The sequence below is a fragment of the Oncorhynchus keta genome, chromosome 5 (genome assembly GCF_023373465.1).
Source record: "Oncorhynchus keta strain PuntledgeMale-10-30-2019 chromosome 5, Oket_V2, whole genome shotgun sequence".
NCBI lineage: Eukaryota > Metazoa > Chordata > Actinopteri > Salmoniformes > Salmonidae > Oncorhynchus > Oncorhynchus keta.
The window spans coordinates 31,381,451-31,398,286 of NC_068425.1; the positions used below are offsets into that span (position 1 = coordinate 31,381,451).

Consider the following 16,836-nt stretch of genomic DNA (forward strand, 5'->3'; position numbering starts at 1 on the left):
GTGGACATACATCACCCCAATAGGCCGTAGGACTGATGGCCCGGTGACCTCATGGTATGGGAAGCCTGCAGGACAGGATGAAAGGAAGCTAGTAGCCCCTGGCTCACCAACCAAGGAGTACGAACATAAAGAGTGGAGCAAGCTGACAATGTAAACATATTCAGGAACTCTAGGGAGGACAATGGAAGTTTGCTTTGAATAATCATTTGTGGTAACACTTTATTTGGATGGTCCATCTGTAGATGCTCATACTATCAAACTATCTGTTGATAAGCAACTGCTTGCTAAGGTTATGGTTAGGGAAATGTTTCAAATAAAGGTCAGTGTTATGGTTAGGGAACTGTTTCAAATGGGTTAGGGTTATGGTTAAGGTAAGTTAAGGTCAGTATTATGGTTAAGGTTAGGATTATGGTAAGGGTTAAAGTTAGTTTAAAACCTTTTGGACATTCCTTCAGGGTATTTTACATGACAAATGAATGTCAAATGTTGGCCTTGAGAAGTTACACACGCAGGTCTATTCTGATTCTATAGTGGTAGTATCTACGTAGGTGACAGGTTATAGCATAGGAACTGGCTAGTCTATTTACATGGATTCAATGTTGTACAATGTTAATATTGTTTTGTGTTTAGTTTCTACTTTAGATAGTTTCTTTAATTTATAAGTGAAGTGTTCTCTCCTGTTTGATGTTCTGCAGTGGTTCTGACCTTTTTAATGTGATTCTGAGTCATTAGATGACTTCTCTATCTTACTGTTTTCTCTCAGCGTGGGTCTACTTCCCTTACAAAGCATTGCATTATGGGTATAAAGGAACCCCACTGCTCCTAAGTTGACATGATAGACTTCCAGAAATGTAGTGGATAAAACTGTTCACCCCCCTGCTCGGGTGCATGTATATACTGAATCTAGAATAACATTCTCTGAATATCTGAAACAGAACCATAGAGTTTATTTTCAATATGTTTTCTTTTATTGCAAACAATATAATACAAAAGATAAGCTTCTTTTAAGACAATGGCGTGTTTTACCTAGGAAACAAGAGTTCAGTTGAATTACAAAGATGCCAACATGAGAACTAAGATATGGAATAGAGAAGAAAGAACAGAACTTTTTTAAAACAAAAAGTATGCTGGTGATTCTATAGAAAGCCACAGCTCCACCATGATATTCATCTTCACACTGCCCACAGCTCCAATAACCATGATACATCTTCATGATACAGCTCCATAACCATTTCATCTTCACTGCAGCCACAGCTCCAATAACCATGATATTCATCTTCACACTCAGCCACAGCTCAATGATATTCATCTTCACACTGCAGCCACAGCTCCAATAACCATGATATTCATCTTCACACTGCAGCCACAGCTCCAATAACCATGATATTCATCTTCACACTGCAGCCACAGCTCCAATAACCATGATTCATCTTCACACTGCAGCCACAGCTCCAATAACCATGATATTCATCTTCACACTGCAGCCACAGCTCCAATAACCATGATATTCATCTTCACACTGCAGCCACAGCTCCAATAACCATGATATTCATCTTCACACTGCAGCCACAGCTCCAATAACCATGATATTCATCTTCACACTGCAGCCACAGCTCCAATAACCATGATATTCATCTTCACACTGCAGCCACAGCTCCAATAACCATGATATTCATCTTCACACTGCAGCCACAGCTCCAATAACCATGATATTCATCTTCACACTGCAGCCACAGCTCCAATAACCATGATATTCATCTTCACACTGCAGCCACAGCTCCAATAACCATGATATTCATCTTCACACTGCAGCCACAGCTCCAATAACCATGATATTCATCTTCACACTGCAGCCACAGCTCCAATAACCATGATATTCATCTTCACACTGCAGCCACAGCTCCAATAACCATGATATTCATCTTCACACTGCAGCCACAGCTCCCATGAAATTCATCTTCACACTGCAGCCACAGCTCCAATAACCATGATATTCATCTTCACACTGCAGCCACAGCTCCAATAACCATGATATCTTCATCTGTTCATCTGTTTTTTTCTTTTTTCCATATTTCAGATCAAGTATGATCACAATTCATCTGTACACAACTAGATCATCAAAATAACTATTTCAACTGAAAACATTTACAAATTATAAATAAACAAAGATGCTTAGACCAATTTGTACCACATCGAAACAGCTAACCATCTGCAGAAGAGTTCATATTTTCTCATCTCAATTAGTCGCTGCTGAATTAAAAAGGAATACAATGCAAAATAGTTATTACTTTTCAAATAAAATTAATTGCTAATGAATAAATTAGATGTTAAGACTGGAAGGAATAAGAGGCCAGAGGAACGACAACTGGAAGGGAGACTGCTGGGGGTCAAAGGCCACTTCCTGTATCTCTCCACAGATAGGAAGTGAGAACTCGGCTGTGGTTTCTAGGCTACACTGCTGCGCTAGCATCGCTAATGTAAAGAGTCTCTCTACTGCGCTTCAACAGGCACCAACGGCATGAAGGCAATACAAAGCATTTCTCAGTCACATCTACCAACACAGTCAGTAAGGCCCCTGGTGTAACTATATGGCACTTTCTAATGATATTAGCATTCCCAACACAATAACTTGCTCTGATGTGTTAATTGCTAACGCAGCAACAAGAAAATAGCGATAATTTGTCTAATTCACTGATGACAAGGTCACATAATAAGTCACGGCCATAAACAATTTAAACACCAACTTTGCTCAGTTCTTATAAGATCTCGTAAACAATTACAGTAAGATATGTACATGAGAATCAAAGCAGAATGTATTAAAAGAGGACAGGCAGTGAGTAGGGGGACTATTTTCTTTTGACTTCCTGATCCTGTACAAAAATACATGAGCGAGAAGTAAGTCCGCGGAGGACGTTGTTCACCTAAAGCATCTCGTCCTCATTAAACGGATACATCCCCCGAAAGATGTAGTACCAAAAGACAGTTCAGAACACATACACAGTACATACTAAAATATTTATAACAAATATATCCTCACGGAGGATTCCTCTTTTCAAAACGGAGTTTCTTTGAACATTATACCTAGAAAAATATAATCACAACTCCGGGCGTTAAAAAAGGCACTGTCGTGAGCCGTTGTTCCCAAGATAATACATGGTCATTACTTTGAAAAAGTTCTTGAATGTTTTTATATTGGCGGTGGAGGGTGTGTTGGCGTAGAGGCCTGTGGGCCCCCGAGGATTCTGGGAGATAAGAGTATCTGGTAGGAGATGGGTTCTTACGGGACAGTCTGTGCTAAGGGCTGACCTCTAACTTCTGGACTCTCAGGGCCTGGAGAGCTGTGTGTAGACAGGCTGCTGCTCCCAGTGCTGTGGACTGTGGGTCTGGGTGGGCACCGAGGGCACTCCGGTGGGGTCGGCGATGGGGGTATACATGGGCCTCTGGCTGGGGCTCATATAGCTGCTGAAGGAATAGAGCCCTGAGCCTTGGGCACCTGCATGGCTATAATAAGAGTTGGCGCCACCCTGGTGATCAGAATAGTCATACTGGGTGCGGGTAATGGAGGGGTAGGATGAGGCGCTGTAGTGCTGCAGGTTGAATGAACCATAGGTGACATGCTGGGGAGGGGAGCCCTGCTGCTCACTGTAGTGACTGGGGCTCAGCTGCTCCGTCTTGATCTGAGTGGTTCTCCCCTGGCTCTGGCCTTGCTCTCCCCCAGTACCTCCACCTCCACTCAGGATGGAGATGGGGTGCTGCTGCTGCTGCTTGGACATCCAGCCATGGCCTCCAGCACCCACCTGGCCAATGGAGCTGGAGCTGATGCCGCGGTAGCTGCCTGTGTAGCTCGTCTGGGCGCCATTGATGCCGGGCATGCCGGGGTGACCGTGGGGCGGTAAGTACTGGTCGAACTCATGGACATCGAAGGCCTCGATGTTGGAGATGACGTCGCTGCTCAGCTCGCCGATATCCACGTCTCGGAAGTCGATGTTGAGCTGGCGGGCCGTGCCCTCTTGCAGGGGGGCGGCCCTCACGCTTCAGGTCGGCCTTGCCCACAGCCAGGTCTGTTTTGGGGGTGGTCGGTGGTGTAGGTGGGCCCTGGGACTGGCCTGCTGGTCGAAAAACAAAGAGTTAATCTCACTGCACACCATCATGATATTATTGACACAAATGATGCAACCAGGGAGCTAATAAAGATATGCTTGGAAATTAAGAAAGTGCAGATAAGATTTCAGAGTTTCCCGCCATGAAGGGAATGGTGCCATTATCTAATATGCTTTAAAGAGGAAGAGATAAGTGGGCAGAGTAAAGACAGGTGGTAGATTTGCATGGCTTGTAAAAACCACAAATCATTGACAGGTGTGTTAGTTCATGAGAGCCCTAAAGGCACTGATATTCACGTTCTGAATAGGATAGTAGAGGCATTTACAATATAAAGATGTATATATAACTATTTTATTTCACCGGCATAATAGTGATTCCCATTCTACTTTAACATGATTATATTATAACATGATTATATCGACCAAAAGCAAGTTTGAGTAAACCTGGTATTATCTAGAACGAGAATTTAATGAATTGTTCGAATGAATTGTTCTTACCTGAATGTTCACTGGGAGAATGCACTTCGCCCATGCTGGACGCGGGCGAGTCGGCTTGCTGGAGAGCTTTAAAGATGTCACCGGAAGAGATGTGGGTTTGTTCGCCGTCCTCTGGCTCGCTCTGCCCGTTCTTCACGGATTTCCTCCTTCTGGGCTGGTACTTGTAGTCGGGGTGATCTTTCTTGTGCTGCACCCTCAAGCGTTCAGCCTCCTCTACGAACGGGCGCTTCTCGCCTTCGTTGAGTAATCTGGAACAAGTATCGTATTATATTACACGTTTTCGAAGTGTTGAAACAAGTACTGTAATTATTAATATTATTATTAAGATGTTATTATTATAGCCCAATACTTGAAAACTACAAATTCGAATCGAATTTATGTCCATAGTTTACACTATTGAATTGCAAATGTAGCTATACACCAGACATCTTTCCAAATAACTGATTCACACTGCTATAAATTCAAGCTTTATCTAAGAAGCTATTTGTGAATAGCACAATATTAGTTGATCAAATACAAAATATCCTCAACGGAGGGGAGTTGTAACCTACCTCCAGAGTTTTCCCAGGGTTTTGCTGAGTTCTGCATTGTGGAGATGTGGGTACTGGTCCGCCAGTTTCCTCCGGGCGGCCTGAGCCCACACCATGAACGCGTTCATGGGTCTCTTGACATGGGGCTTGTTTTTGCTGGAGCCGTTCAGTCGGACGGGCATGGGCACCAAGGTCCAGTCGTAACCCTTTAGCACCTGAGACACCGCATCTCTGATACATACAGGGAACTTGTCTTGGTCAGCCTTCTTGAACTCGCCGAGCACGCCGTCTGGACCCAGTAAGAGATGATTATCGGACGGCCTGGTATTCTCGGTGTCGGAACCGGAGCCAGACGGGCACGGCGAGCCGACCGAATCCTCAGACATGCTGGGGCTTGGAGCGTCAGAGAAACACTTCTCCTGTTCGTCTGTCATCTTCAGGAAGGGGTCGAGTAGATTCATGCGAAAAAAATGACCGCTGAGCTAATGCAATGAATTGCTCTTGGAGGGAAAATTCCTTCCTATCAAGACTTTAGAATCCAACTGCTGCTGTGCCCACGGGCTGCAATGAATGTCACTGAGTTCGGTGCGCAAATTGGTTGACAAAGATGCACTCCTGCAAACTGTCAGAATGTTAATGTGAAGTCCTTCCAAAAGTCGTCTATTCAAAGCACGTTTTCTTGCGACCCGATGGAATAGGCACGCTGCAAACGCACTCTAATGTATACTTCTCTTGGAAATAAAACAATTTCTGACATAAAGTCGCAATTTAATATTCGCGTCAAACTTCCAAGATCATTGAGAGAATTATGAATACACTTTCAGTGTGAAGCCTGTATTTATAGACTGGTCCAAGTCAGGAAGGAAGCGATTGGGTGAACATTTTTAGGAGGCGGAGACGAAATTTGACTCTGCGCTCCCCCCAATCTTCAGTCAACAACAGAGAGAGGGACAAAACACCAAATAAAATATGTTAATTTGTTAAATTATTTTTACTTTGTCGGAAAATGTTCATTTATTCAATAATTCATAATTTATTCCTTTATTATAAGCATGTAATCATAGAGTCATATTGCCTAGATACTTGTTTGTGTTCATTATTGGTATATTTTACTCAAAAAACGAAATATACAAATGTTAAAATATATATTGTCTGGTATAACCACCAGTTTGTTATGTGTCCATCTTTCGATTAAAGTATTAAACATAAAAACATGACCAACTCTATTGTCTTTATTCAAGTACATTTTCTTACTTTATTGTTTGTTTTTATTTATTGTAGCACTTATATTTTCAATAGATACAAACTATATTCATTCTGAAAATACATCTACAAGGATGTAGAGTTTCGTTTTGAAATGGATACTAGACTAGCTAATTTCATATGAAGAAGTACAGTTACTGAACATGATGTGGCATCTCAAATATTCAGCCAAAGACATTGTTATACTGATGTAAATTGGCCAGGCCTATTAACCTACATAAAAATAAAGTATCTGCTTAATATAATTCAGTAAAGCCCATAGTAGCTGTCTTGTTTTTGTGGTATCTCCTGCTGAATGCTTTCTGTAATTTGATGTGGATTGTTACACAACACCGACTGCTCTCCGTGCCACCGCACTGCAGCACCGTCTATTTTCACCAATAGGGGGAGACAACAGTCCAGAAACTCCACTGAAGGGCTGTGACGTCCCCATAATGTCAGCGGTCAGTAGACCTACAGATGATTAGAAATGAATGCTCATCTTCATAAAATAATGTTCAAAATACTTTATAATCATAGTAAACATAATGGTCGCCCTCACCATGTTTGTAATTGTGGGTATATAGGCCTATAGTTCCATAAGTAAGAGCTACATAGGAACCGCAATGAGAGATACTTCTAAATTCACTCTCTCCGTCCGCACGTATTGTATAATGAGTCAATTATGTTTTACTAATTGTTAAAGTGACACTGTATCTATATGGCATAATATAGTGTTAATTGGCAAATACATGTTTTCTTATAGGCCCTACAGCTAATAGTGTTTATCAACTTTATCTCTCTCTCTCTTCTCTATCTCTCTTTATCTCTCTCTTTCTCTCGCTCTCTTGCGCTTTCCCTCTCAATTATAATGTTTCAATTGAAGGTGATTTATGTCTCTCTCTCTTTGCTCTCTCTCTTTGCTCTCTCTCTCTCTTTGCTCTCTCTCTCTCTCTCTCTTTATCTCTCTCTTCTCTATCTCTCTTTCTCTCTCTCTTTCTCGCTGCTCCATTATTTGCTCATGTTAAATGTTGTTTTCAAGACTACTCTTCAATACTTTCGATTTCACTGATGTTGATTTAGGTCGTGATCATGATTATATGGTAATACTAATTACAACAACAACACCATCAATAATAACACAATTTAAATCATCAATAACACAAGTTAAATAATCAATAACACAAATAATCAATGCATGAGCTGCTTCACATTTCAAACGACTGTATTATAACATTTGATTGACATGAAAAGCACAAAAGTAGGTACCACCCAAATAAATAACGCTGCCTAAATGAAACGAAACAAATGTGTCACCAGCAGTAAGGTCAACCTTGTTGGGCGAGCGCCAGAACTGGTTTGGTCTGCGACAATGGGCGCTTTGTAGAGAGGGTTCAGTCACTAATCCGGGTATTTCATTTTAGAAACCTAATCCGAATATAAAGTTCCACGTACACATTTTTAAGGTTGAAATAGAATGTTATTTGTTCGATGTACTACGCAGTGCTGTTATAAATTATTCAGTGACATCATAAACTCTAGAATTTAGCAGAAGCAATGATGGTAATGATATTTATATAATCATGTTAGTAATACTGATGATAATAATACTAGTAATAATAATAACAATAATGATAATAACAATGTATCATTACACAGTTCTAATAATGTGTTTACTTTTTGAGTTGTTACTGTGATTGAGTTGTGTAGTGTGTGTAATAGTGTGTGTAATAGTGTGTGTAATGATGAGCAGTGAATGTTGTGGAAATATCATTTTCAGCATAATGTGTTGGCACATGTGCTTTGTTGGACTACTTGTAGTTTGACACCTAATAGATTGAAGATGTCTTTCTCCCAACTCTCCTTATGGTACGGCTTCTGATGTATTCAATCAAAAACATTAAGGACGTTACAAGACGAGAGAGAAACCAGTGGAGTAATGTTCATGTTTCATGTACAGTGTTTCTATTGCTTACATATTACAACCAAATAATGGTGTTACAATACATCTCTAATGTGGTCTACTGTATGTGTGAACACTAATCTCTAATGTGGTCTACTGTATGTGTGAACACTAATCTCTAATGTGGTCTACTGTATGTGTGAACACTAATCTCTAATGTGGTCTACTGTATGTGTGAACACTAATCTCTAATGTGGTCTACTGTATGTGTGAACACTAATCTCTAATGTGGTCTACTGTATGTGTGAACACTAATCTCTAATGTGGTCTACTGTATGTGTGAACACTAATCTCTAATGTGGTCTACTGTATGTGTGAACACTAATCTCTAATGTGGTCTACTGTATGTGTGAACACTAATCTCTAATGTGGTCTACTGTATGTGTGAACACTAATCTCTAATGTGGTCTACTGTATGTGTGAACACTAATCTCTAATGTGGTATACTGTATGTGTGAACACTAATCTCTAATGTGGTCTACTGTATGTGTGAACACTAATCTCTAATGTGGTCTACTGTATGTGTGAACACTAATCTCTAATGTGGTCTACTGTATGTGTGAACACTAATCTCTAATGTGGTCTACTGTATGTGTGAACACTAATCTCTAATGTGGTCTACTGTATGTGTGAACACTAATCTCTAATGTGGTCTACTGTATGTGTGAACTAATCTCTAATGTGGTATACTGTATGTGTGAACACTAATCTCTAATGTGGTCTACTGTATGTGTGAACACTAATCTCTAATGTGGTCTACTGTATGTGTGAACACTAATCTCTAATGTGGTCTACTGTATGTGTGAACACTAATCTCTAATGTGGTCTACTGTATGTGTGAACACTAATCTCTAATGTGGTCTACTGTATGTGTGAACACTAATCTCTAATGTGGTCTACTGTATGTGTGAACACTAATCTCTAATGTGGTCTACTGTATGTGTGAACACTAATCTCTAATGTGGTCTACTGTATGTGTGAACACTAATCTCTAATGTTGTCTACTGTATGTGTGAACACTAATCTCTAATGTGGTCTACTGTATGTGTGAACACTAATCTCTAATGTGGTCTACTGTATGTGTGAACACTAATCTCTAATGTGGTCTACTGTATGTGTGAACACTAATCTCTAATGTGGTCTACTGTATGTGTGAACACTAATCTCTAATGTGGTCTACTGTATGTGTGAACACTAATCTCTAATGTGGTCTACTGTATGTGTGAACACTAATCTCTAATGTGGTCTACTGTATGTGTGAACACTAATCTCTAATGTGGTCTACTGTATGTGTGAACACTAATCTCTAATGTGGTCTACTGTATGTGTGAACACTAATCTCTAATGTGGTCTACTGTATGTGTGAACACTAATCTCTAATGTGGTCTACTGTATGTGTGAACACTAATCTCTAATGTGGTCTACTGTATGTGTGAACACTAATCTCTAATGTGGTCTACTGTATGTGTGAACACTAATCTCTAATGTCTACTGTATGTGAACACTAATCTCTAATGTGGTCTACTGTATGTGTGAACAACACTAATCTCTAATGTGGTCTACTGTATGTGTGAACACTAATCTCTAATGTGGTCTACTGTATGTGTGAACACTAATCTCTAATGTGGTCTACTGTATGTGTGAACACTAATCTCTAATGTGGTCTACTGTATGTGTGAACACTAATCTCTAATGTGGTCTACTGTATGTGTGAACACTACTTTGCTGGATCCACGGTTCAGAACAACATACATAGAAACAAACTAAATCAAAGTGCTCATTGAAAATCTGAAGGTTTCGCTTCAGCAATACTGTATATGGTCCAAAAAAGGACAGTGTGCCAGGATACGGCCTCACCTGTGTTGCTAGGTAACCTCCAGGGGTCATGACCTTGCATTTTCATTCAAATCATCCCGATTGGCCTGACAGCCGTACCTGTAATTACAATGCTCCGTCTCATTGGCTGACTGGAAGTGGTGCCGGCCAAGCAAGTAGGCCCTCTGTCTGTCAACTCAAGCTGGATGACATAAGCCACAGAAACACTATACCCCCAAAATACATGTTGGGGATAAGGAGAGAATTAGATACGTTTGGGGTTAGGTTGTTTTTGTTTCATCACCAGTTGGAAAAGGTATAATTATTCTGATTTCAGAGCTCATCAAGGTAATACGACTCTAATAACTGCAGGCTTAAGCCATTACACCTCACTGTTTGTCGAGAGGTTTGTTCAACTGTTGAGATGTGATACTGTGATTTCTGCAGAATGTGCACAATGCTTGTCCAGGTTATTTCTACAGTAAGTGGAAGGCATTTGGAATTATACTCGTCTGCTTACTAAATAGATCAGTGTATACAGTACATATTCCTCACATATATGTTCTGTGATGACATGCTCACGGAACTATATGTCTCTGTGATGACATGCTCACAGAATGTCAAGAACTATATGTCTCTGTGATGTCATGCTCACAGAATGTCAAGAACTATATGTCTCTGTGATGACATGCTCACAGAATGTCAAGAACTATATGTCTCTGTGATACATGTCACAGAATCTGTGATGACATGCTCACAGAATGTCAAGAACTATATGTCTCTGTGATGACATGCTCACAGAATGTCAAGAACTATATGTCTCTGTGATGACATGCTCACAGAATGTCAAGAACTATATGTCTCTGTGATGACATGCTCACAGAATGCTCAAGAACTATATGTCTCTGTGATGACATGCTCACAGAATGTCAAGAACTATATGTCTCTGTGATGACATGCTCACAGAATGTCAAGAACTATATGTCTCTGTGATGACATGCTCACAGAATGTCAAGAACTATATGTCTCTGTGATGACATGCTCACAGAATGTCAAGAACTATATGTCTCTGTGATGACATGCTCACAGAATGTCAAGAACTATATGTCTCTGTGATGACATGCTCACAGAATGTCAAGAACTATATGTCTCTGTGATGACATGCTCACAGAATGTCAAGAACTATATGTCTCTGTGATGACATGCTCACAGAATGTCAAGAACTATATGTCTCTGTGATGACATGCTCACAGAATGTCAAGAACTATATGTCTCTGTGATGACATGCTCACAGAATGTCAAGAACTATATGTCTCTGTGATGACATGCTCACAGAATGTCAGTCTCTGTGATGATGCTCACAGAATGTCAAGAACTATATGTCTCTGTGATGACATGCTCACAGAATGTCAAGAACTATATGTCTCTGTGATGACATGCTCACAGAATGTCAAGAACTATATGTCTCTGTGATGACATGCTCACAGAATGTCAAGAACTATATGTCTCTGTGATGACATGCTCACAGAATGTCAAGAACTATATGTCTCTGTGATGACATGCTCACAGAATGTCAAGAACTATATGTCTCTGTGATGACATGCTCACAGAATGTCAAGAACTATATGTCTCTGTGATGACATGCTCACAGAATGTCAAGAACTATATGTCTCTGTGATGACATGCTCACAGAATGTCAAGAACTATATGTCTCTGTGATGACATGCTCACAGAATGTCAAGAACTATATGTCTCTGTGATGACATGCTCACAGAATGTCAAGAACTATATGTCTCTGTGATGACATGCTCACAGAATGTCAAGAACTATATGTCTCTGTGATGACATGCTCACAGAATGTCAAGAACTATATGTCTCTGTGATGACATGCTCACAGAATGTCAAGAACTATATGTCTCTGTGATGACATGCTCACAGAATGTCAAGAACTATATGTCTCTGTGATGACATGCTCACAGAATGTCAAGAACTATATGTCTCTGTGATGACATGCTCACAGAATGTCAAGAACTATATGTCTCTGTGATGACATGCTCACAGAATGTCAAGAACTATATGTCTCTGTGATGACATGCTCACAGAATGTCAAGAACTATATGTCTCTGTGATGACATGCTCACAGAATGTCAAGAACTATATGTCTCTGTGATGACATGCTCACAGAATGTCAAGAACTATATGTCTCTGTGATGACATGCTCACAGAATGTCAAGAACTATATGTCTCTGTGATGACATGCTCACAGAATGTCAAGAACTATATGTCTCTGTGATGACATGCTCACAGAATGTCAAGAACTATATGTCTCTGTGATGACATGCTCACAGAATGTCAAGAACTATATGTCTCTGTGATGACATGCTCACAGAATGTCAAGAACTATATGTCTCTGTGATGACATGCTCACAGAATGTCAAGAACTATATGTCTCTGTGATGACATGCTCACAGAATGTCAAGAACTATATGTCTCTGTGATGACATGCTCACAGAATGTCAAGAACTATATGTCTCTGTGATGACATGTTCACAGAATGTCAAGAACTATATGTCTCTGTGATGACATGTTCACAGAATGTCAAGAACTATATGTCTCTGTGATGACATGTTCACAGAATGTCAAGAACTATATGTCTCTGTGATGACATGCTCACAGAATGTCAAGAACTATATGTCTCTGTGATGACATCCTCACAGAATGTCAAGAACTATATGTCTCTGTGATGACATGCTCACAGAATGTCAAGAACTATATGTCTCTGTGATGACATGCTCACAGAATGTCAAGAACTATATGTCTCTGTGATGACATGTTCACAGAATGTCAAGAACTATATGTCTCTGTGATGACATGCTCACAGAATGTCAAGAGAGAGGAATGTATTTGAACGAGGTATAATTCACTATGGTCTGTGTTTAGAATAACAATGATAGTAGAGATGGTCCAGTACATCCTGTATTGAATACTCAGGGAGAAAAGGTGTAATGAATTCTCAGGGATAAAAAGGTGTAGATTCACAAGTAAAATGCGGCTGGTGTTTATTTCGCCTTCGCAGAAGACAGGATTCGTGGTCACAGGCAGACAATGGTCATACACAGGTAGGCAAACAGGCAGGTGAATCAAAACTAGGACTGAAGGCTATAACTGGTTCTCACAAACGAGCTGGGAAAAGGCTGAGTAAAGTCAAAATGAACAACACCTCACAAAGGCACAAACAGAATGAACTGAACTAAATAAGGAGCTGATGAGACCTGGTGAGTAACACAGGTGAAATCAATGAACAAAAATGAAAGACAGGGCTACGTTCCAAGAACACAAAGAAACAGAACACAAGGTTGACTAAGAAAATAAAAACAGAACCTTACACATCCAGCATGAGAACAGGTTAGTAATCCACCCTCTGTACTCCTGTCAATCAATCCATCAATCAATCAAATGTATTTAAAAATCACTTTTTAACATCAATTAAGAATAAGTAATTTACAGCACACAGCTGGAAGGAAAAACCTAGCGAAGTACTAGGCTCAGAGGGGAGACTCACAGAAGTAGGAGAGAGGGGGACAGAACTGGGAGTGTCCTCCCCTCCTTTCCTCTGGCTGGGTTGGCAGTGTTGTGCCCCACTGACAGCCCATAGTGGTGGTGGAACCAGGGGGGTGGAGATAGCCCCTGGGCCAGGCCCAGACTGTGATGCCCTACAGACAGCCCATAGTGGTGGTGGAACCAGGGGGGTGGAGAAAGCCCCTGGGCCAGGCCCAGACTGTGATGCCCTGGAACCCAGGGTGGTGGAACCAGGGGGTGGAAAGCCCCTGGGCCAGGCCCATGTGATGCCCTGACAGCCCATGGTGGTGGAACCAGGGGGTGGAGAAAGCCCCTGGGCCAGGCCCAGACTGTGATGCCCTGTGTGTGGTGGAACCAGGCCCCTTGGCCAGGCCCATACTGTGGTGGAACCAGGGGTGGAGAAGCCCCTGGGCCAGGCCCAGACTGTGGTGGTGGAACCAGGGGGTGGAGAAAGCCCTGGGCCAGGCCCAGACTGTGGTGGTGGAACCAGGAGGGGTGGTGGAACCAGGGGTGGAAAGCCCCTGAGACAAGCCCAGACTGTGGTGGTGGAACCAGGAGGGGGTGGAGAAAGCCCCTGGGCCACCAGCCTTTGTTCATGCTTGGGCCATACCAGTAGGCCTTGGGAAACTTCTCAGCTTGACTTCGAGCCACAGTGTTAAAAAATGTGGGGAAAACACTAGGAGTAAACTGCTAAATCATGTCTTCCACCCGTCCTCACTCTCGCGGATTCCACTGTAAATATTTGAGCTGACCAGCGCTCTCTTTTTGAAGGTGGGTTTGTTTGTGTGTCTGTGCATGTGTGTGTACTGTATTTGGATGTGTTTTAGTGTGTACTGTAGTTGGATGTGTTTTAGTGTGTACTGTAGTTGGATGTGTTTTAGTGTGTACTGTAGTTGGATGTGTTTTAGTGTGTACTGTAGTTGGAGGTGTTTTAGTGTGTACTATAATTGGATGTGTTTTAGTGTGTACTGTAGGTGGGTGTGTTTTAGTGTGTACTTTAGTTGGGTGTGTTTTAGAGTGTACTGTAGTTGGATGTGTTTTAGTGTGTACTGTAGTTGGATGTGTTTTAGTGTGTACTGTAGTTGGATGTGTTTTAGTGTGTACTGTAGTTGGATGTGTTTTAGTGTGTACTGTAGTTGGATGTGTTTTAGTGTGTACTGTAGGTGGGTGTGTTTTAGAGTGTACTGTAGTTGGATGTGTTTTAGAGTGTACTGTAGTTGGATGTGTTTTAGTGTGTACTGTAGTTGGATGTGTTTTAGTGTGTACTGTAGTTGGCGGTGTTTTTTAATGTGTACTGTAGTTGGGGTGTTTTAGTGTGTACTGTAGTTGGGTGTGTTTTAGTGTGTACTGTAGTTGGGTGTGTTTTAGAGTGTACTGTAGTTGGATGTGTTTTAGTGTGTACTGTAGTTGGATGTGTTTTAGTGTGTACTGTAGTTGGATGTGTTTTAGTGTGTACTGTAGTTGGATGTGTTTTAGTGTGTACTGTAGTTGGGTGTGTTTTAGTGTGTACTGTAGTTGGGTGTGTTTTAGTGTGAAACTCATTAACAGAGTTCCTCCTTTTCCACAGCAGCTAGACTTTAGCCTGTTGGGTTAACACAGTGTTTTGGCACATAGAAGACACATGTTCAAACCCCTAAGCCGTTCTCCATGTACCCGGACCATGTGACCGGAAAAACATCATGGATTTTCCTAATCAGGTCACATGGTCAGAAAAAGAAGACATTCATACTGTATATCCATGAGCTGTCTGAGACATCTACACCTAGCCCCTCCCATTAGTGGATCCCAATATTCAAACCATATAAATATCACTACTAGAATGGACAAAGCCCTCAGTCAGGATTCCCAGGGTGGTTTGAATCATATAAATACAATTTCATCACAGCACATTGACTTGAATGAGAATGACTGTTCTAGTCAGTCTACTTCTAGGATTCAAACCATCCTGGGAGTCATGACTGGGAAATCTAGCTAGGTCACAGGGGACCTCATGAAAGAGCTGACTGAGAAGGGTTTCTAGCTGTGTGGCCAGAACCGAGGAAGAAGAGGCCAAAGGTTTGTTTGGGGTACCTGGTCCGAGACCCATGAAGAATGAGAGGAATTCCTACAGTGATAGATGATGCGGGAGAGGTCGGGGAAGGAAAGAAGGTTCTGGACCAGCAAGAACCTTGACATCACACCTGTCTGGGACATTCCTCCACTAGTGCCAGCTGCCCAAGGCATGGCAGAGTGTAAGGATGCTATATTACTCCACTAGTGCCAGCTGCCCAAGGCATGGCAGGGTGTAAGGATGCTATATTACTCCACTAGTGCCAGCTGCCCAAGGCATGGCAGGGTGTAAGGATGCTATATTACTCCACTAGTGCCAGCTGCCCAAGGCATGGCAGGGTGTAAGATGCTATATTACTCCACTAGTGCCAGCTGGCAGGGTGTAAGGATGCTATATTACTCCACTAGTGCCAGCTGCCCAAGGCATGGCAGGGTGTAAGGATGCTATATTACTCCACTAGTGCCAGCTGCCCAAGGCATGGCAGGGTGTAAGGATGCTATATTACTCCACTAGTGCCAGCTGCCCAAGGCATGGCAGGGTGTAAGGATGCTATATTACTCCACTAGTGCCAGCTGCCCAAGGCATGGCAGGGTGTAAGGATGCTATATTACTCCACTGGTGCCAGCTGCCCAAGGCATGGGTGCTATATTACTCCAGGGTGTGGCAGGGTGTAAGGATGCTATATTACTCCACTAGTGCCAGCTGCCCAAGGCATGGCAGGGTGTAAGGATGCTATATTACTCCACTAGTGCCAGCTGCCCAAGGCATGGCAGGGTGTAAGGATGCTATATTACTCCACTAGTGCCAGCTGCCCAAGGCATGGCAGGGTGTAAGGATGCTATATTACTCCACTAGTGCCAGCTGCCCAAGGCATGGCAGGGTGTAAGGATGCTATATTACTCCACTAGTGCCAGCTGCCCAAGGCATGGCAGGGTGTAAGGATGCTATATTACTCCACTAGTGCCAGCTGCCCAAGGCATGGCAGGGTGTAAGGATGCTATATTACTCCACTAGTGCCAGCTGCCCAAGGCATGGCAGGGTGTAAGGATGCTATATTAC

General features: G+C 42.0%; 1 protein-coding gene across 1 annotated transcript; it reads right to left on the bottom strand.

The window, feature by feature from the left end:
* Positions 1-1,429: 1,429 nt before the first annotated feature.
* Positions 1,430-5,934, bottom strand: LOC118381852 (transcription factor Sox-9-B). The gene is given in 4 exon segments (XM_035768743.2): positions 1,430-3,986; positions 3,988-4,106; positions 4,599-4,846; positions 5,150-5,934. Coding segments are annotated over 4 exon segments (1,470 nt in total). The 5' UTR covers positions 5,590-5,934; the 3' UTR covers positions 1,430-3,323.
* Between the last annotated feature and the right edge of the window lie 10,902 nt (positions 5,935-16,836).